This window comes from Pholcus phalangioides, unplaced genomic scaffold (genome assembly GCF_987345545.1).
Source record: "Pholcus phalangioides strain wild (caught in Gottingen) unplaced genomic scaffold, Ppha-v1.0 ptg000003l_1, whole genome shotgun sequence".
Lineage (NCBI taxonomy): Eukaryota > Metazoa > Arthropoda > Arachnida > Araneae > Pholcidae > Pholcus > Pholcus phalangioides.
In genome coordinates, this window is record NW_028301596.1 from 39,402,903 (window position 1) to 39,426,462 (window position 23,560).

Here is a 23,560-nt window from a genome sequence, read left to right on the forward strand (position 1 = left end):
AATTTTATATTTTCAAGAAATTATAGATTTTTTGTCAACACACTTTTGTGTAAACCTTCACATGCTTCGGTCTTGAATCCACTACCCATGTTAACTCCATTCAACATGCATATAACGTGCAGCATCTATGATAGATTCTGTTCAGTAAACACACATATTCACATACGACTTTTGCAGCAGAAACTTGGTAGATGATTGCAACACTATTCCTTTCCTGATTTAAGAATTTGTAACTGAAGGTAGTTACAGCTCACCCCCTCCCCCATCTTTGATGTAAATTTGTACAGCAGAAAAGCAACCTTTCCGTATTTCTACATCTTTCGAATGCATCAACCATTAGATGTTGCAGTTTTTCGTTGCACCTTTAATTCATCTTCTTCAGAATATGTTTCTTTTTTGTTTTCATGTTCATTTTTTAACTGTATTGCTTTCGAAAAGTGTTTGTCTGGTAGTATATACTGTATATATATATTTTTTAAATTTTCAGAATTTTTGTTGCTGACATATTTTGTATTCATTGCTGGAGAGACTATCATTTGAGACATGCAAAAAAATTCTTGTGGAGAGAAAATTAAGGTATATACTTAACCTCATTCTCTTTCAGCATCTCTGGTACATTTAAAAGTGGGAAAAAAATTGGTGTCCCACTAACCCCTTTTACAACCCCGCTTGCCCTAATTCAAGGGGTAAGTGTGGCATACCAACTGGATTTTCAAACAGAATTTTTATGTTAAAACTATTACGCATTTGTCCCAAATTGATCTAAAAATTATTGTTGAAACCTTTGTAGAGATAGCGGAGAGTGACATCATCCTCGGATAAGTCGCCATCTGGTGGCATTGCTAGCAATTGTGAGCTTTGGCCTGAGTTATGTCCGACGGGCCATGTACGAACGATCTCGTTCAGTGCAGACGAGCTCTAAGGAAAGATTGAGATATTCGTTGCCTGTGTAGTCTAGTGTGTTCACCCGGAAAGTGAAAGGACGTGGGCTCGATTCCCCGCACAGGGGCAGTTGAATTTTCCCTCTTTCCAAAATATAGCTTAGCATCAGCCAGCTGTTAAAAACCTTTGTATAAAAATTATTCGCCAATTATTTTACGGGCAAAATAAAAAATTCGCAGATATAATTAGTTCCCCCACAGCATTGCCTCAAAGTCAAACTTCAATTTTTTGTGCCACACTTACTTTTCGGTTGACCCTACTTAAAAATAGTTGATTTTTTTTTCCCCCATTTCAGATTTTCCAGAGTTTAGTTGAAAATTTCATCGATCGATGACGATGCGGTGGAGCAACTCAAATGCGAGCACAGTTCTGCATTTTCCGAAGTTTTTGAAAAAACCATAAATAAAATTACATTTGTGACATATTTGTTTAGGTCACTTGGAGTACACTGCCTATAGTCAAAAGCCCAAATACCCTATAGCAGGTGATTGAATAGATTATTGTTGTGTCTTGTCTAAATACGGATAGCATCTCGGTTTATCCCACTATGCCTATCGTACTTCTTTTTTGAACGCATCAATTGTATTAGAATTCACAACCCCCGGGGGTAAGCTATTCCATTTATTTACACCCCCCCCCTTCCTATTAGTGAAAACCTACACTAAAACCTGGAATTTTCCCTCACCAATCGATACTGGTGTTCCATTGTCGAAGCAGTTGATTGATGGTGCATTAATAACTCATGGTCTTACCGTCCCGTTGAAAATTTTGAACACTTCGATCATATTCCCCCTTCGACACCTGAGTTCATCCAATGTAAACATATTCAAGAAATTAAGTCTTTCTTCATAGCTCAAGCCTTGTGCGCCAACAAGAGCACGCGTAGCTCTTCTCTGCACCCACTCAACCAAGTCCCTCTGCAGGTACGGTCCTCCAAAACCTGACGGCATGCTCTAGTGCAGGGCGAACTAAGCCTAGGAAAAGAGGAAGAATGACTTAAGGAGAACACGAAGAGGACCTTTCTGGAAATGAAACCGAGCATTCTATTTGATTTTTTGACCACTTCTGCACAATGCTGAGAACACCTCAGCCACTCGTCAATGAGAATTCCCAAATCGGTGACTCTAGTTTCAACCGAGGTAATAATACCATTCAACTCGTAAGAGAAACGTGATTGTTAGAACCAAAATGAGCGACCATGCACTTATCATGGACCAGGATAGTCCCAATTATATCATTTCAACTAAATTTTAGACGTTTTTCTCCTCATCAATACAACACTGACAATCAAACTCATCGAAAATTACACGCAGAATAAAAAACAAGTATTTTCTACTTTTTATAATCTGTTTTCCAGCATGTGGAAATGATAACTCTATTAAATTTTCATCAAAATAATAACCAGCTGAACTGTGTATAATTTAAAACAAAATCACATATTAATAACTATTTAAGATAATTTTTTTTTCTTGTAATTGAAATTTATGGACCAATTTACTCGTAAGCACTGTGGGGTGAAAAAAAAAATTTTAGCAAAATTCTAAATAAAAGGGATCGTAAAGTACATTTCCCGCTACTAATTTGCACGGAAGATTGTTCACCGTAAGCTTCCTGACATTTGAGAGTCCTGTATCTTAAGATGTTTGCACTCGTGAATATTTAAAATGCCATTTTTTTTTTTGGCTCTCTCTTTTAAATCCTCTCCATTGCTTTGTATGCATTTCCACCGTTAAACTAAACGATGTCTATGATAGTCACGACCGAGTCGTTAAAAAGGGGGACAAAGTCTTTTCCAAAGAGACAAAAAAATATATATAAATAAGAATTAAAACTGGAAACGTTTAATTCATAGCGTCTTTTCTATTTTTTTCCGTGAGAAAAATATTTACGAGCTCTAGATTTTCTAGGAGACAGGAAAAGAGGATTCCTCGAGGAATATTAAGATGCTGCTTTAAAATATACGACTTCGCACAAAAGAACTGGATGAAATGACTGCGGAATCGCAAATCAGTAGTAAATTGCTAGGAGGACATGGAACTAAAACCCAAGAACATTTCAATACGGAATGAATGGGAAGAGATTTGTTTTCCCACGAATTTAAAAGAGAAGAAGCGTTTATGCGTGTGCTAATCTAATTTTGCTACTTTTTTTTTTTTCACGCTTTCCGAATTCAAAAGTGTGAAATTCTTTTGAATACATAATTTATTGCTTTTGTCTTAACTGTGGAAAGTTTATTTTTTTTATGGTTATATTCGATTCCCAAATGTCTTTCTTTTTGGTCTGGTTATTTTGAAATTGATCGCTGAAACATTTCATGGCTCTAACTAAAGTGACATTATTCAGAAGCAAGCTGCAACTCGAACTGAAAAGTGAATAATTCTGTGATACGTGATTTATTCTGTGAGAAAACAACGTTTCAAAAGTTCTCGATGCGAGAAAATATCGACATTTTTTTCGCCTACGCAACCGTTAATTTGCATGAAACGCAAGTAAAAGTTTCCGATGGTAATACTCGGCTATATAATCTGTTATATTCGTTATTGTTTGTCTAATTCAGGTTCTGTAATTGATATCATATTTGTTATAGTGAGATATACAAACTCAATTATAACGACATCTCAGCTACAACGTACATAACTGGAGGCCCGGGTTGATTCCCAGAAAACGTCAATGGAAATACATTGAACATGGATATAACGGCAATTTTTCATCACTTTTATGTCGTTTTTACGAGAAACTATCTAGAATTGATGATTAGAATATTGAGGAAACTTTAGTGATTTATTTTATGTTTGATGCGCAAACTTGCTCATTCACATGACCCGCATATACGGAACATTATGGTGATTTTTCCCTTCCAAATTTTTTTTATAACAATGTCCCGTACGTGTCGTTTTCGACGAACATTACTTTATTTTATAAGCTTACTGAAATTGGAGATTGAAAATCCTTTGAATGAGCTGGACATTTTGTGATAATGAATATCATTGAAAAATATAAGTACTCATCTCTATCAATCTCACATACCTGCCATGTTCAACTCCCTCCATGAATTACATTTCAATTCTTTGAGAACTTGCTGTAGCATTTCCTTAAACACACCAATTGAAAATAAGCAAGAACTGTCAATTTGCCGATATTGGCAACATTGTGACGAGAATCGGAGATTTCCTATATTCTGGTCGCAATTTATCGTAGTTTTTCCCGATAAAATATTGCAAGCATAGTCATAATGAAATAAGAATATTATGTATAGTACAGTATTTGATTGCAAGTGATTATGTTTTTCCATCAAAAACATCTTCAATGCCCTTATAATCAAGTTTGACTAAACCACACATGTATCGCGTCCACATTCTTCAGCAAAACGTCTGACGAATTGATATATATTGTAATGTACGTGTACGTGTTATGAACCTACTGTAAAGTTTGTTAATTTCTGTGTAATGCTTGTTATGTGTAGTGCTGCCGCCTGACATCAATTTTCCGAGTTTGACTATATTTCTATATATCAGTTGCCTCTTTTGAATTTTTTTTTCCTGTTGTGGACATGGCTTTGTATTTTTATAATAGTTTACGCCAGTGATGGGCAAACTTTTTGTAGACGCGGGCCATATTTGGACATTGATTCTTGAATCTTAATGCTTAGAAATGAAGTGGGTATGGGCAGTATATTTTGAAGACTACCATGTTTTTACAGTCGAATCCCGTTTTAACGAATATCATTGTAGCGAAAAAATCTCGTTTTAATGAAAACCTTTCTGATCTCCAGATAAGTTTACGTAGGAACAATGTAAAAATCTGTAATTCCTTTCTCGAAATTTCGTTACAACGAAGTGATTTCTCTGGTCTCCTGGAGTTCATTATAACGGGATTCGACCTTATTGCAAATTAAAAAGAATGGTTTATCTTTTACAATTTTGAAAAAATAGATAAGCATATTTTAATAGCTTCATGCATATTTATAGCATATGTGTTCAATTTTTTTTATATGCAAAAAATTCAAACCAATTTCTATTTAAATTCTGACAACTATTGTTTTTAACACGCTGAAATTAAAAATTTCTATACAATAATTTTGAAATTCTGTGGTGGGCTGTATAGAACTTCTAAGATTGTCGTCACTAGTTTACGCTATGGAGGAGTGGGAATTCCGTTCTGAGTATTACTTGTATTACGTTACTTGTAAAATTTGTTTTATCATCAGACCGCAGAAGTGATGCCCTCCTTAACCATTTTCACTCTCTCCCAAATTTTGTACCGTCCTACAGTTAAAACTCGTAATTAAAACTCAGCAAATACACCATAAGCAAAATACTGATACATGATAAAGTTACCTGTGACAGGCCAAGATATATAGAAACAGTTTCGGATATGTACAAAAACCTGCCGTCAGCGCTTAGGGCGAAAGCGAACCCGTCAAGAGACTGAAAGAGAAACCAAATCACATTTTATAATACACAGAAATACTTTCAGGCTTCAAACATCGACAGAATACTCAAATCTAAAATACTCAAGGAACAATATTAGCAGCCGAAGTATCAATATCCCAACGTAATTGAAAACCGAAACCATCCATTAAACGCATTAAAAAACCAAATTTCGAAATTTTAATCGCATTTCACAATAACGTTTCTAGAAACACGATAGGATCAGATATTTTACATATATTTGAGGGGAAAAAAAGATAAATAAATAAAAGGACGTCCGAAATACGTACATGGCTATGTATATATACGTATGGCATGTACAACGAGCTCTCTCTTGGAAGTTTTTATTCCAATTATCTGAGTAAATTTTAACCCCCACCGCCATTGCGGTGCAAAGTGGAGGAGATGATTTGCATAACGAAGTATATGTACATATATACCTTCCTTTTCACCTGCAATGCGGAAACTTATCGGTATAAAATATGGCTCGCGCTCTCTCTCTCTCACTCTCTCTCTCTCTCTCTCTCTCTCTCTCTCTCTCTCTCTCTCTCTCTCTCTCTCTCTCTCTCTCTCTCCTCTCTCTCTCTCTCTCTCTCTCTCTCTTTCTATTTTTTTTTATTATGAACTCCATCCTTTCGAAGGAGATCCTAAAGACCAATTTAAAAGTCGCTAACTCATTTTACATCAATAAGCAGGTAGAATGGAAGGAGAAAGTACACACATACATACACATACAAGGGGAGAAGTGTGTATGCTCAGAAAAATTAGCAGCATTATACAGAGTCTCGGTTTAAAAGTGTTCCTTAATGGTATTAGGGTCTGGAATACCTTCAGGGGGGGGGCGGGGCTGGAAAGATGGTCGGGAGGGGATATGACTTACAAGAAAATGTGTAGGGTGAGAGTGATTTGCATATTGGAGAGGGTCGGAGGGAGATTCAGACACCCCTCTTTCTCTCTCTATCTCCACTAGATATCCCTTTTACCAACAAAGGTAAAACCACCGAACTTTATAAAAATGAGTGAAATACATGCTGATTGAATTACAACGGCTCAAAAGGCTCTCTCTCCGGTATCCTAATAAAATCTTTTCAGGTTTTAGGCTTTTGCCCGCCGCTGGTTGTTAAAAGAGTATAAAAGACATAATTTTATACGAGTTAAGCTGCGGCTAATTCTTCTGAGAGGAAAAATGTTTAGTTCTAGGAATTTTCACCCTAAGGGAGAAGAAAACTCAGCCTGAAATCTTAGGTGTCTTTGCCAATGTAAGCGCCGACTTTATTTCGTGTGTGTGTGTGTGTATTTACCCCCTCAGTCAAATATCAAGAAGAAAAGCGCCTTCCCTCCATATGAAATGAGCGTTATGCAAATTAAATCATACAAGAGAAGAACAAATGAAAATTATAAAGGGAGAAAATTCTTGGGTTTGAATAAAGTCGGAGAGAATTTTAGAATTGCTTTCATTGTAATTTTCTTTCTTTCTTCTTGTTTTTTTTTTTTTCGTGGAATTTCAGGTTCCTTGAAAAGAAGTGAATTCCTTGAGAAGTTATTAATGGATGGAAACGGTTTGCCCGAACTAGAAATTAGCATAAAATATTCTACGGTTCACTTCATTCGTTGGAAATTGAAATGTTACGAAACTAATTTTTACGATTCTTTATAAAAGAATTTCCTCTCCTCTTCTGAGATGATGAAACGTTAGGAATTTCAGTATTGTATTTCTCTGGAGAATATGATTTTTAAGAGTGAAATGTATATATGAAGATTTCAGTCGAGTAAATGATGAATAGATCTTCATTTCATATGTACAGATAAAACATTTCTGGAATTTATAATTCATGTTAGCTGAAGATTTCCGTGGATCCTCTTTTATCGTATATTAATCATGCGGCTATGATACATGCTATTAATTTATGATATCGCTTAAGTATTCGTTTTATTGTAAAAACTTCAAATGACTGATTCTATATTCCCTAATGGATACCACGAGAAAATATAGAATAAGTCATTTGAAGTTTTTATCTTCAAATTGCATCTTTCAAAACATTTTGTATATTTTATACCTAGCCGAAATAAATTATCACGTGCAAATTGATTCACAAATCTTCGAAAACTTCATGAATAAATTTTTTGAGATTTTTTTTTCCACAATAAATAACGGTACCTCGAGTTACGAGTTTAATCCTCGTGAACGGGATCAAAAGAAAACTGTAGAAGTATGAAAGCATGCCGATGTCATTATTAGAGCTAGGATTTTTCTGTATTAAAAACTTCTAAAAAATGCTCTATAAAATACGTATTTATGCTCTTGAGAAACTGTAAATATACCCTATAAAACAAAAACATGTTCTAAATTTTTTTTATTCCTATCTCAAATAACATTGGTTTTAGCAAAATAATATGATAATGAGAGGTGTTGATGCAATCCAAACTATTTTGAACCATTAGTTACTGTATGAACAGAAATTCTTCGCGTTTTACTAACTAATCTCATATAGCCAAAATTTTCCCTAAGAAGAGCAAGATTTTCCCTAAAATTCAGAACAAATGTATTGCCATCTATAGGTAAAAATACTTAACCAAGTAGTGTATATAGCTTTAGAAAAACACAAAATTAAATAAATAAATAATTCTTTTTTTTATATATTTGATAAAAACTCTCATAATTTTCCTCAACCGCTAATAATTTACCCCCCCCCCCCTCCATTTACCAATTTTTCACATGAGTTACTATTACCGACACCGATGCAGATGATTAATCTATTTACATTTGAAGAGCAATAAATTACAATGTTTGGCAAAATTTAGTGATATCCCGTGTTTAAGATCGCAATTCCCCGCATTCTCTTCGATGATACATGGTGAACCTAAGAATGCAGATAAATTTTATTTGAACCCACATTGATAAAATTAATATAAAATAATTATAACGGGTGAATAATTTTATCAAATCTGCCTGCGGACCACCTATGCCATCGTCGCGGACCACCTCAGGTCCGCTGACCCTACGTTGAGAAATGGTTTAAAACATTCCGAAATCCTTGCGTTGAATGAGTTTCTTCGCGTCCGGTTCAAGCTCGTAACTCGAATATTTTTCCGCAAGTTGAAGCTTTATTTTTGCTCGCTAATTGAAATCTTTAGTAATTAGGGCACCACAGTTGTTAAATTACGTATTGCACGTATTGATGACGATGACTAACAGCTGTAGATCAAATCTGTTTTCTTTCAGAAGTAAAAAAGTGGTTGTTCCTACCTGAAGAATGTGAGTCCCTTGATGTTGCTCGAAAATGTCCATGGCTAAACTATTCGCCGTTCTGGACCTGATAGACCCACCTGTAATGATTCCAAAACAGTTTAATGTTTTCACTTAACATAATGTAGTATAAACTAACAATGAATAAATAAAATATAATAACTACTATTAACAAAGTATATATGTTACTGCCGAAGCCCGAAGTGTTGGCCACTCCCTGATCCGGTCAATGTCTGAAATTCAGTATTTCGCCGGGATTTGGCAGGCGTTTAAATGTCTATCCCCCCTATGCATCACTAAGATATTGATATTCAGATTCCTTTGATCGTTAGGGTTGATCCCTATATCGATCCCTATAATTCGGGGTCATCGCCGCGTTGGTGTATTTTTTTTATGTGTAATTATGGGCAGGGCCGTAACTAGAAAGGGGGGGGGGCAACTGCCCCGGACAAAAATTGGCAAAATTGGCCCCCCATGGCAAAATTTAGGGGCGGTAATTTCAGGTGGGAACAGACAACACCGTTATAAAGTTATCGATTTTTAAAGTTGTGGGGGTGACAAAATACTCCCCAGCGCGACCCAACCCGCAAGGGTAAAAGGCTTATATCCCTGGAGGGACAGAGCCTGGGCCGTGACTGGTTTGTCGGGCCTGCCTCACAAAATTGAAAAGAAAACAATCAGTTTATTGTTTTTACATGATTATGTGTTGAATATTATAAAAGGGGTCTTGGGCCTCACAAACGGGGTTTTTAATCTTACTGGTTACTCTCACAACCTCAAATACATACAGCTGAGCACACTCATAACATACCCCGGATATAACGTAAAGGACGATATAACATACGGTTGCGTAATCCTTGAAAATTTGACCAAGTAACGTCAATATATTTTTACCTCTGTTATAACATATGCGGTGAATACAACATACAAAATGGATGGTCTTGACCGAGAAAATAATTCGGATATAACAGATTGCAAAGAAAATCTAGAAAAAATATAGACAAAAACAGACTTTTTTGCACAACATTCATTGTATGCGGGTTTCTTGGCGTTTTCTCACGAAAAAGACCTAAATTTCTTCAATAAACGAGAAATTACATTGCCAAAATACTGTAGTTACTGATCAGCATATGCCACTTAAAATTTTTTTCAACTTTAGCACTACTCATCGTTTTTTCCATTTACTTTAATTCTTTTCTCATCCCAATCCAGTTTTCTCTCAATATTTTATATTATAGTTATAAAGTATTAAAATTTTGGAAACAGTTTCGTAACTGATGATAAAACTTCAATAATTGATAATTATTGTCCCATGTGAATGTTGAGATGCAATTTGTATTAATTTTACAGATCCAGGATAGATATTAATTGATGTTTCGAACTTTTTTTCCTGTGACTTTGGACTTGATCAACCAAGTTCGACTCCACATTTTTTTAATCTATTTGAAAATCGATAACTGTTTAAAAGCAAAGCCAATTGGGGTTTGAAAATAATTACAGTCATTAGATTACAGAGATTTTCATAGAAATAAATTTGACGTAGAGGAAGAATTTTTCTAAGTCTGTGTAAAAAGTTATGCTCAGGTATGCAAAAAAATTGCATCCAGTGATTTTCAGAAATTTCCTGTATAACGGACACCCATGGGACCAAAACTTTTGTCCGCTAACGGGGGATTGGCCGCTATTGGGAGGTACAAATAACGTAGAGCCTCGTTTATACAACTTTCACATTTATACGACGTTTGGCTTCAGTCGCAATTGGTCCCTATATGTTACTGTGTGTAAAAATGATACTTCGGTGGTTATGCATGACCATCAATCGTCTCGGTAAAGAAAGTTTCATTAAATTTCACTACATTTATCACTCTTACCGGTGATAATGCATAATTTTCAAATAAAGTATGATAAATATGAAAAAATTTATAACCTTCAAAACCAGAAAAATATATTATTTCTTCTATTCATTAAACCAATTATTTTTTCCAGTACATGATACGTGCACTACACATATATTTTGTGACAAAAATTAAATTAAATTAAGCGTGAAGAAGAAATGAACGTTCATAACAACATTATCAACTTTGTAATATTGGATTTCTTCACACATATCAACATATACAAACGAAACCAACGTTACCATTCGGAATCAGCATCCTGGACCATACTTACGTTCCGTTAATTAAGTAATTAATTGACGGATTGCCATTATGAGCTTGGGATTATACATAATCAGCGTTAAATATGATAAATTTATAAACAAACATGAAAACCCGATTTATGAACAAAAATTCACGAATTAGAGTTTGGAAAAATGAATTTGAGTTTGCCTGATTTTACTGTCCGCTAACGGGGAGTGAAATGCGTTAAATCCCTATTCCATGGGACCGGGGATCAGAAACGTGTCCGTTAACGGGAAATGTCCGCTAATGGGGAGTGTCCGTTAAGGGAGGTTCCACTGTAGAAAACAAAAACTGGAATAGATCTTGGATTCTAACCTGAATCCTAAAACCGATATCTTTTGAAGTTCTCCGAAGAAAGAACCAAAAGAATTTGTTTCACGCGTAAAACTTCGAACAAAAACATAAAAGAAAAGGTAAAAAAAAAAGGAAAAACACAGAAGAAAGAAAGGAAAAACTTTTTTTCTCTCTCTATAGATCAATCCTATTTCCATCATCATATCTACTTATACTTATCAAGTCACATTGAAAGCCGATCTGGGAGAAATAGATGCAGTATAGCTTGTATATTTGTGGGGAGGGTTACATTTCCCGCCTCAGGACAAAAGCATTCGATATCGATGTTGAAATAAATAAAAATCGATGTTAAAAATAAAATATAAGAAAAAAACACACAGCCATGAGAAACATACTGGAAAAAGCCTAAAGCATCAGTGTATACCCAGTTTCGAACACAGTACTCACTCCTCCGTCACTAGTATCAACACTATACCTCTCTCGCATTTTTTTTTTTCGTATTCTCCACCAGACTATCCCCCCACTCCCGCAAACCTTAGGTAGACTTTTTACCATAATCTAATAGGCCGGGAGGCCTATTTATATCGGTGAGAATGCCTTCCGTAACGTTGTTATGACTTTGACACCGGCTTGCTTGCTCGCTGGCTTGCCTTTACCGTCGCCCGACCTGCTCCGGCAATATCAATTTGGACTGACTTGCGGGGTGCCGACAACGGCTCATTTTTTTTTTCTTTGGTTTTCCTTTCTCCTGACTCGTCAGTGATGGGCTCTGTTATAAAAAGAAAAAAAAGGATAGAGGGGTTTTTTGAAAGGGAGTTTTTCGGGGGAAAACTGTGGGCTATTTTGATGTACATATATATTTTACACGCGTAAAGGCCGCAAGAAACTACGGGAGTTGGGTGGAGAATGAAAAAAAGGCTCGTGGTGTGTGTGTGTACGTGTGATTCTGACAAACCTCCACGAAAAAATTTGACTCACAGATAGAGCGGTAAAGGCTGGGAGAATATATATATAATAATAAAAAGAAGAAAAAAAGTGAACAGTGGAAATGTCATTGTCATAAACAAATATCAACACCCCGGAAACGCTGTGAATAGGCGGCAATGGACTAGGTTGAGAAACGGGAGGACGTTGCCGATGCCAATGGAGAAAGACATTGAAGGGGACGTGTATATACACGTGTTTATAATCGCGCGATTTCTTCCCGGGGATCTCCCGTTCGTCCCCATGTGCTCTCGGAAAAATTCACAATTTAGCCCGAGAAACGGAATAAATATACGATTCTCGTGTTAAATTTATGATTTCAGCGGAAATTCGAGAGAGATAATTTTTGCAGAAAAATTCCTCTAGATTTGAGAGTTTTTTCCTTTCTGTCTGATTTTTTTCTTGGATATTAGAGCTATTTATTTGTTTAATAATATATTATTATCAGCATTATTATAAATGTATGCATATATGACTCATAATGTTTAAATGAATCGAAATAAGGTTTTGCTTCCCTTTATTGTGGTACATTTAAACTTGATAAATGTTCTTCCAAAACAGCCATTTTTAGTCGCTGTACCAAAGAACTGTGACGCATAAAAATGAAAGGGAAAGTACAATCTAAATACAATTGGATTGAGAGAAACATATACCAAAAAATCAAATAAATGTATTAAAAAAATTTACAATCAGTAAATATATACATGGTCAAAGTGTTGAAGTGCGTATAAAAATATCTTACTTAATGTCCTGTGAGATTTAAAAAAAAAGCTTAAAATCACTACTGTTATGAAGTGTTTATTTATTGTTACATGATTTCAAATCATGTTTGTCTCGTTTGAAATGATTTAAAAAAAAAGTATTCACAACATCTCTTATATGTGCGAGAAAATCAATAAGAATTCTGAATCCTCTATAACCGTCTACCTAGTCCATATTTGGACATATCTAAGATCTAACTACAAATTCATGGGCCACAAAAGACAAAATTGTCAACAAGTTGGCTGTTTAGAGAAATTATAAAAATAAAATATCTATAAGAACATGGATGCAAAATATATCAAAAATACAGCAACAAAAAAAGCGCAGGAAAAACTATGAGAAAAATAAAACACACTGCCATATAAAAATTATACTTGTCTTCATCCAAGTATGAGAGAGGGAAGCTTTTCAATTATCTCAACATGAATATATCCATTGATACTAGAAACGGAGCCAACAACGGTTTATAGAAAGCATTTCAATATGCTTTCTAAAAGCATGCAAACAAAAAAAAAATCTGATTCAATTTCATTAAATTTTTTTTTCATAACTACTGATTCATATGACTATATAATAATGGCTTGACCAAATTAATTCCATATACCGGGAGGGAGGGGGGGTGTGATTTCATAATTCCTCCTTGCCACTGTTCTTTTACTGACGAACCGGTGATCCTATCCTATAGGCATTCTTCAAATAGTAGAAAAAGTATTCAAATAAAGTGTAGACCTCAAATATAAAATTCATTCATAATACTAGGGATGATATAGTTATTAAGAGAAAAAAAAACCTTTTATACGGATACCCTGTGCTAAAAAACCCAATTAGAAAGTTATCCTTTCTCTACTGAGGCCAACATAAAAAAATTACACTTTTCTAAGTGTAATATTCATTGAGACATTTGATTTCAAAAGTCTGAGAAAAGTTGAAAAAGAACAACATAAACGAGAGAAAGAAGCGTTGCCCGTTAGTTTATGCGGTTCTTTCCCAAAATTGCTCCGTTTTTTTAAATTTAAATATCTCAGCGAATATTAATTGCACTTAGAAATGGGGAATGTTCGTTGTTGGCCTCAGGGGAGACAAAAGGCAACACCTTTCTAATTGGTTTTTTCAGCACAGGATGTCCGTATAAAAAAAGTTATATTTTTCATTTTAATAAAAAAAACTACAGAATACAGAATGAACCGAGCACGTCCAGGCTCTATCGCTATTGCAATTCAAGCACAGTAGTCAAAAGACCGCGGACGTTCCGGGTAAACCTACCGGTGTATTAGCCAGGCGAGGCCAACCCACCACCCCAGGGCGCCCCTCGCCAACTTTCTCGCCACCATGCCTCCATCCCATTCCCAACCCAACAATAGCCCAGCATCGCCGCCCGGCACCACCATGACGTTCGCGCCCCCAAACCCCACCTAAACATCCTCAGCCAAGTCCCACAACAGCCACCACCCGACCACCCAAAAACCCCCACACCACGCCCTGTGACCGAACTCCCCCGCCCCCTTCCGGAGCTTCATTATAAATCGAAACAATAAATAGTTACACGCAAAACATATTTACAGACATTTGGATGGCTCACGACACATGCCTTTACGAAGCATCCGTTTGTAGTAATGTCAATTCTCAACAGCTCCTCAGTCATTCATTGCGTTGCGCGTAGGGCCCTTATGGCCTAGCTACACAGTTATCCGTCTTCTTCACGTACAGTGCCCCTGTGGCCAGTCCACACGGGTCTCTTTCTCCTTCACGTGCAGGGGCCCCATTGGCCTGACTACACGGGTATCCCTCTTCTTCACGTGTAGGGCCAATGTGTCCAGTCCACACGGGTCTCTTTCTCCTTCACGTGCAGGGTCCCATTGGCCTGACTACTCGGGTATCCAACGGGCGTCTCATCCTAACAATTCCTCGAGGGAGAACCGGTGGGATTATGGGATTTAATAACTACACTACTCCCCTTACGATATGAATGACGTATCTGAGGTCTACACGTTATTTGAATACTTTTTCTAATTGGAAGTATGCCCCCTAGGATCAACGGTTCGCAAGGGGAATTATGAAATAACCCTGTTTAAAGATAAAAACGAATAAGTTACAATTATATCGCCATGTTTCTGATAACATTATATACCGCCATTGAAATGGACTCTCTGTAAAACAACAGTATCACGAAAAGAAAAAGGTATTTTTCCACAAAACCAAAATATTGTAATTTATTCTCAGATAAAGTATGAATGTCCGTGAATTCTACGGTAACTTAAAGGTAGGGGGGGGGGGATAGAACAAGGAGTGAGAAAGATTTATTCTAGGATAAATAACGATAAATATATTGGACGGGAAGAAGGCAAAATGATGATCATCAATAACTCTAGTACTGGATGCCGTCAGTTCTAATAAACCCCATGCCGAGCAAGAATATACCGCCCCCCCCCCGCCTCCTCGTATACACATATACACACACAATGTGTACTATTATTACCGTTAGGGATATAAGGTCTCACAAAAGAAAGAAAAGAATTCACTAGATGGAGGAGTTAGGGTTATACTAGGATGTGTCCACTGTTTGCCTTTAAGTAAATAAACTCGCTTCAGGAAAGGCGTTATGCTCGCAGGGGTTGCAGATCTAGATGAATGGACTCTTAGATATTGTCTTTATAGGCTCTAACCCTCATCCGACCCCTAAATTTCATTAGGCTATTTTCACGTGTCCCTCTCACGCACTTCTACTTCTCCATGTTGCTACGGTATAGCAGTCGGAAAGAGTTGACCAATGGCCACTCTTTTTCGTATCGGGTCGTTCGGATATTTTTTTAAATGGTACAACTTTATTCATTTCGTATAAAATAAATTCGTTGATTGACATGGATTCCAAAAAAAACAAAAACATGAATATCAATGAACTAAGAATGATGAAACACACAAAAATTCAAAGTACAGTATTTAAACTCTTACAGTATTTTCAACTCTTGAATCTAATTTATATTGACCCACTGGAAGGACTTGTAGTTCCTTGGGGGTCACAGAGTGTCTGTGTCATTGTAATGTCATTTCTTGTGGGTTTTTTTTTTTTTTTTTTTGTCTTTCTCGGTTGTTTTGATTATAGGTTTTATGTGTTGTGTTCAGTCCAAAAAATTTATATATATTTGATGTTCAGTAGGCTATTTGAAATGCGAGTCATGTAGGTCAGGCATCTTCAACCCGTTGCTCTCGAGCACCATGGAACCCCCCCCCCCCCCAAGCAATCAGAGTGATCGATGCTCGTATCCGATTTGGTGTTCGCGAGCACTTGATAAACTTTCCAACAAGCACCTTGTACAAATTTCATTCACGGATTGAAATCATCCTGATTGCATGCATTCGTACGTCAAACTTGTCGTAAAGGTGCTCTTCTTTTGGTGATGGGTAAAGGCAGTGCTCGCAGCCACGTAAATAAAATTTTATATGCGAAAAAAAGATGCAGGACAGCTTTTCAAACATTGCTCAGCACACTAAAAGGTAATTACTGAAAATTTAAAGCAAACGTAAAAATATAGTGGAACCTACCCTATCGGATTCCCCGTTGATGGAAACTTTTCTGATGTCTCGTGGAATCGGGCGTTAATGTATTTCATTCCCCGTTTGTGGAAAGTCTTGATAGTGGACAGTAAAATCATCAAAACTCTAATTTACCAATTTTTGATTAATCATATTAAGAATTAATCATATTCATTCAACTAAGATTATTTGTAATCCCAAGCTAGTATTCGTAAATATTATAAGTCGTCAATTTATTACTTAATTTCCTTACCGTAACTATGGTCCAGGAATACCAGGATAGTGAATTGCAATAGTTCTGTTCGTTCTTACGTGTAAAGGAAGCCAACATTATAAGACTGATAATGTTTTTGTGAATGTTTTTATCTTCTTTACGTTGATTTTAATTCAATTTAATTTTTTGCTGCAAAACATGTGCAGTGCGCGTATCACGTATGGGTAAAAATAATTAATTGGATTTTAATGAGCAGAAGAAAAATGTTATAAATTTTTTCCATGTTTGCCAGACTTTCCAACTTCATATTTGGCAATTATGCATAATCACCGGTAAAAGTGGTGAATATAGTGAAATTTAATTCTACTTTCTTATCGAGACGATTGGTGGCTATGCATAACTACGGGTGTGTCACTTTCACATTAACACGCACGTAAATATTTTAACATTAAAATGTGTAGGAACGAACCGATTGCGACCGAGGCTTAACGTCATATAATTGTGAGAGTCGTATAAACGAGGTTCCACTTTGTATCGTTCCTTCCCATTAGCGAGCACTCCCTGTTACTGAAGTTTTGGTCCCGTGGGTGTCCGTTATCGCGAGGTTCTACTGTATGACGCATGGAATTTATACCGGTGTGCACCATTGGTATCATACCAACCATTTTTTTTTTTTCATTTTTATGCTGCAGACCGATTTCAAACATATTTTTACTTGTTGGAGTATATTTGATAGGTGGCAGCACGTGATCTGAGCTCAACGCCGTTTTTCGCTTATATGATAGTAGGATATTTATAAAATTTGAGTTAGGAAAAATCAGGAAATTTTCCACCTATTAGTATTTTTTTCACCAATTTGGTTATTTTCTTCCATTTATACTCGCATATCACTGTAAAAAACTACGGAAAATGATTAATATCATCAGTTTCTATCATGTATCTCTAACGATCATAGTGTTATCGATGGCTTTGCCTCCAAAATATGAATAAAATATTGATGTTTTAACGATTTCCACTCGAGGACAGCTGCTACAATTTGCGTGGGTGTGTGCGAAAAAAAAAATTGTCTTCTCAAAAGTAAGTCTTATATCGGTTTGATTTGAACTTTACGCGATTTTCCAAATTGAAAGTTTTCAAAAAACAATTTCCGAAATGAGTTTTCCCTCGTTTTTCAATTTCCTCAAAAAAAAAGAAGAAAAAAACGTTGTGTTCTAAATTCCTTATCAAAATACATTCGCGGTTTTGTGAAGGGTGGAAAGAAGGAGTTTTGTATAAGAATTCTTATTGAAAATATGTTGCTGAAATTTATAAATGGTTTTTCCCGTTCTCACCCCTTTCTTTCCTTGTTTGAATCAGCCAAAATCTATTTACGTGGTTTTGGGGAAATCCGTTTTCTGCCGCGTTGAATGCGATATCATTTATGTCGAGAATGTTTTTTTTTTTGAATGAAAACTTCGCGCGTACATAACATCTACATGTAAGTATAGAGAGAGAGAGGAAAATGTATTTTAAAATGAATTTTACTTTTTGTCTATGCATTTTTCAGGTGATAACCTGATACGAGGGAGAACGAAACGTACTACAATCTCTACGTAAAGGCATTAGGTATGGATTTCTTCTAAGTTGGAGAAATTGGATAGACTAGGAGTTTCTCGGAAAAAAAAAACCATATTGAAATGCATATGAAATAGAAAATTGGACAATGTTTTCATCTTGCGAAAAAATTTGAATATTGTAGGAAAAAAGCTTTTCGATTTAATGAATGGAATTTTAAAAAGATATTTAGTTGTAAAATGTTGTTTCAATTTTAAAACAAATATAATTGAAAGTATTTTACTCGTAAATATTTAAAGTTAATTTATATGCAGTCATACTTCGATATGCGAACATTTTGGAACTCGTCGTGTTTTGACGAGTTAATTAATTTTCTGTACTAGGAGCCCTGATTGGTTCTCGTCAATTTATTTACAAGGAAACAACCAGCCCTTTGGCTTTTGGCTTGTCATCGATATTTTTTACATATTTTACTCGGCCCGAATCGGTTTCGGCACCAAAATTGAAGTTCTGGAACCAATTACTGCCTAATATTATGTTATTCTGAATGACCGAAGTTAGAGAATGTCAATACTCTTCGGTGAATGTTGACGCATACCAAATACGTCTGTGAAAGACGAATATTTGGTTATATTCTTACACATTCGGACCATCGCCGGTGTATGTCGACAAGCACATGACTATGAATGTCGACATTTACCGTTATGAGTGACAAAGGCCGGTATTACACTGTAAAATTTTGATAAAATCCCTTTTACAAAACTTGAAAAATGCAGCCAATAAGGTCACCGGTTGCATTTTCTAGAATGTAGCCAATAACCTTATTGGTTAGATTTTTCAAGTTTTATAAAAGGGATTTTATCAAAATTTTACAGTGTAATACCGGCCAAATAATGATATTTAGGAAATATTCCGTACATACACCAAGCGACTGTGTGAATGCTGACATTCACCGGAGAATGTCGACATTTGCCAGATATCGGTCTTTCACGGTATTATGTTCTAGTTTGTTTTGTTTTTTTCAAATATTTATTTGTGGCAGAGCATGTGTCTGTGTGATTTCGCTAAACGCTGAATTTTATTTATTTTTTTGCATTTTTTTTCCTTTTTTCACCTTGAAGTTTGCAACCCGAATTTTTACTCACTATAGTTTGAATCACAAAGAACGTAGTTATATATTTAAGTAATATTACTTCAATGTATTTATTTTATATTTGATCTTTATATTTGATATAGAGTTGAAGTAAACGGAAAGTGGGGGGGGGGGAATGGAATAAATGGGAAGCTTAAATAGCCAAAATTAAATATATATATATATTATTAGACATTATTAGGGATTGATTGAAAAATTGAACTTCAGGACCCGCTGTATGCCTCTAGGGGCGGGACAGCAATATATATGATTGATTGATTGATTGATCTTAGTCCTCGATACGCAGTGTTTCCAACAGTCGAAAAATTTTCCAACTAGATTCTTCATCAAAAACAACTAGAAACCGGGTGTAAAACAACCAGAATTAGTTTCAGTCATTATTTATGTGGCCATACGTACGTATTTTTACGTAATTTAATAATAAATTACTTGTACACGGGGGAATTTTTTTCGAAAAACAACTACATAGTATTTTTCCAACTAGTATTTGCCGAAAAAAAGACCAGATCTAGTTGGAAAAGAACTAAGTTGGTAGAACTGTCGATACGTCTTCTTAAAGACCTTGTATAAGCAATACAATTCGAAATAGATTTTTTAAAATGATTTTTTACCAGCTTTCAATGCGTGTCATTCACATTATCAGCTCGAAGGAAAAAATGAGCATTTAAGTGTTAAATACAATCAAAAAACGAATGTTATGTAATATTGAGATGAGTATTTTTCTCATTCCTTAATAACGATTTCAAACATTAATTCACAATAGAATCACTACTATGAATTCCATGAACAATATTCCGATCCTTTTTCATCTTCAATCTCTTCAAAACCCATCTAAAAAAAACGAAAATAGAGCCCACAAGAAAGCCGTGAAATGGCAAAAAATCCCACTCCATCCTCTTATATTCGGATCAGTTCAGCGGCAACATATTCATGAAATAAAAGAAGATCCAAAAAAAAAAGAGGAAGAAAAAGCGAGGGGAAAAAGAAGGAGGAAGAGACAGAAACAGGAGAATCCTGTTAAGATTCCGAGGAGCAAGCCCTCCCTCGGAAATGATGAATGGCGAGATTAATGGCTAATAGCCCGCCGAGAGGCCCCAACTCGCTGAAGGTCCGGGTCAATTGTCATTCCGGGAAAGTGTCAGCGAAAGCTCATCTCCCGGCACCCGGCGATGAAACGGAGCGCGATGAAGGACCGTATGTCAAAAACGGAAGCGGCCCTTGATTAAACTCCAGGACCCAGTAACCTAAAATAAGGTCCCGGAGCTTTTCTAGATATGGTCTAGGGAACTATTTATCTCAAATTGACAGCATTTTTTTTTCCACGCCACAGATGTATTTTTTTTTTTTACGGTTATTTCGTTTTTTTTTTTCTTTTATCCCGGGACCGCATTATCAGGAGCAGCAAGCAATACGGTGATGCGTTTGTCTTTAAAGCATTGAGGTATGAACAGTGTATAGTATAAGTTGTTCCAGGCCATAAATATTTCTGTCAGAAAGTCGAGAGGTTATGGATTGGCAAGAGAACCGTTTTCTCCAGGTCTTCAGGAAACTCCAGGATTCTTTTTTTGTTGTTGTTGGCCGGGAAAGAGTAGAAAAGGGAGGAGGGAAAAGGAATCTTCGGGAGATCCAGGCCCACATACAAATGTGGGCATTTGTCGCTTGCGTTTCCGCTCGGGTGATCGCAAACGTTATGTCCCGTATTCTCACTCGAACCCGCTACCACCTGCTATTTTCTATCTTTTGTTCTTTCCTGTTTTTCTCCAGGAATTTTTACCCCTCCTGTTTTCTGATATCTTTGCTACGGAGGGATAGAGAAGGAGAAATACACACACAGTTAACGTACGGTTTTGAAAGATACCTGATTTGGAGCTCTTTATATGGACAAGGCATACTCTCTTAATGTCTTACGGAGCGTCAGAAAAAAATTTTGAAGAAAAAAGTGAATTCCGAATATATTACAACCGTAAAGCATTAAAGATTTTGTTTTCGTATCGGAAAAAGGAAAAGTAAATATCTTATACATAAGTACCGAGAAAAAGTTTATGTGATACGTAGATTTATTGCTTTGAAGAAAAATATTTTTTTCCGCGAAAAATAACAAATTCTCGTTGAGGTTTTTTTCTCAATTTTCCCGCTGGAATTTATTACAGAAGCAATAAGTAAATGTGGAGACAAAGAAAAAATATCGTATGCGTACAAAATTATACCGTATGTATAGAAAGATGTCCTCTCCACTTGTTAATACAAGATACACGGGAAGCTGATTATACGTAGTGATGATGACTTTTTTAGAAATAAAAACTCATCTTTTCTTCCACAGGGACTTGAACCCACGCATTTTCGTATGCGGACAAGTGCTCTACCACTAAGCTATAGAAGCAAATTGAATATTTCTTTCGTGAGGCGTATATATGCTGAACGGTGCCGTGCGATGGACAGTGACAGCATTCAGTTATTGGCTCGTAAATGACATCAAGGCCTGTCGTTCTTTCTTCCGAACCGCGCACAATTCCGGTCTATAAGCATGATTTAGAAATGGTTTTAAAAGTAGGTATTAAATTGCTTTCATAATTTAGAAATGGTTATAAACACAGATATTATTTTTTTTTTGTCATTTAGAAATAGTTATAAAAGCAACTCAAAAAACGGGCACAGAATTTGCTTTTATACTCCTTTTTTTGTTTTTAGTAAAAACTTCATTATTTTTATTTTGATTGATCATAAATATTCAAAAAATTACATTTTTACGTTTCTAATGAATTTGGCTTACTTTATACCAGAATTTTATTTTATTACATTAATATTTCACCCTGGAAACCATAGAAATATAGGCCTACAAGTGTCAAAATGATGGGATTGTATTATCTTGGACGTAGGAGTTTATACCGAAATAAACAAGTTCAAACATGTTAAATTTGTGTAAAGTAATTCTTGTCGCCGTTACTAGACGACACGAATCCCCGATTCCAATTTAATTGTTTTCGTTACGCCAATCGATTCCATTACTTCTACCGAAAAAGACTATCCAATGGATGCTTGGTACATTCGTGCTTGTATTTTACTTATTTTAAGTGATTTCCTACGGAAAAAAAATTGTCAAGTACTTTTTTTGGAACAGTGAATATATATACCCATCCCCACCACTCGTCTATTGTACTCCGAATCCTTTTTAAATGCAAAATAGTTCTCCAACGGGTTCCCTTCATTTCTCTTTCACACATTGCTTTGCTCCGAATACTCCGTCTGTGAGTGAATCTCTTGTGGTAACGGTAATTGAACTCCAGAATGGAAATAACATAGGGTAACGCTTGGGGAAAAAAAGAGCATTGAATGTATATGAGAGTACTATGAAAAATCACTGAGGGTAATTTCTTATTAATAGGTTATTACGTATGGTTGTAACTCGAAATCATCGTCCATGAATAAATTATCTGAAACTCCGTATAACTGGATTTTTTTTTGAACTATTGAAAATAAATTGATCCCACCTGAAATACAATATATTAATTATAAAATATGTTTTACATACGTGATCTTATATACAGACTGCCCCAAATTCTTTGCACACACACACACATACATCTTTGCAGAAATATTGATTTTTGATACATATTTTCAATTATAAAAAAAGTTTCAAATGACGCTCACGGGCATGTGGTTACCCAAAATCTTAAAAAGTGCATGAGGGGGGGCCCCCGTACATAGAAAATGAAGTTATTAACTTCTAATACAGTATTCAAACTTCTAATTATTGAAATACATACACAAAGGCCACAACAGTTAAATTGAGCAACGAAGTTGATTGAAAAATGAAGCGATGAAGGCAAAAAAAAAAAAATAAAAAAAAAAAATAGCTGAGTTTCATCGGCATTTATTTGCAACGGCCTATTCTGGCTCGTTTGGCTTTCTTGAAAATTTCGAGCAAAGTTATATGCGAATGAAAGACGTCTGTCAAAGATTTCTCCTAAATATTTGGGTGTATCAGAAGGATATAAATTGTGCTGTCTTGAACATTGAGATGAATGAATTAAAATTCTGTTCACCCTCCAGTTCTGACATCTTTGAATGGAAGAGAAAAGAACATAAATATTGCTTTAAATAGAGAATTTGAGCTGGGATTGTTGCCACTAATACAGTAAAAATACACAAAGCCATTTTTTATATATCTTTCAAGTAAAAAGTATAGTTTGTTTTAAACATTAAATCGGTGTGCAGGTTGAGAATGAACAATATATTGTATATTACTGTATAATTTTTAGTTCTCTGCTC

At 35.6% G+C, this 23,560-nt stretch overlaps 1 protein-coding gene across 4 annotated transcripts in view; it reads right to left on the reverse strand.

Moving 5' to 3' along the window:
• The window catches only part of LOC149088524 (protein trachealess-like), a 294,081-nt gene that overhangs the window by 13,402 nt on the left and 257,119 nt on the right, over positions 1-23,560 (reverse strand). For all 4 annotated transcript variants that reach the window (XM_089248058.1, XM_089248056.1, XM_089248057.1 and 1 more), the window contains 2 exons: positions 8,620-8,699; positions 5,280-5,369 (listed from right to left, as the gene is read on the reverse strand). In XM_089248058.1, the coding sequence (XP_089104184.1) occupies positions 5,280-5,369; positions 8,620-8,699 (170 nt within the window). The remainder of the gene's footprint in view (positions 1-5,279; positions 5,370-8,619; positions 8,700-23,560) is intronic.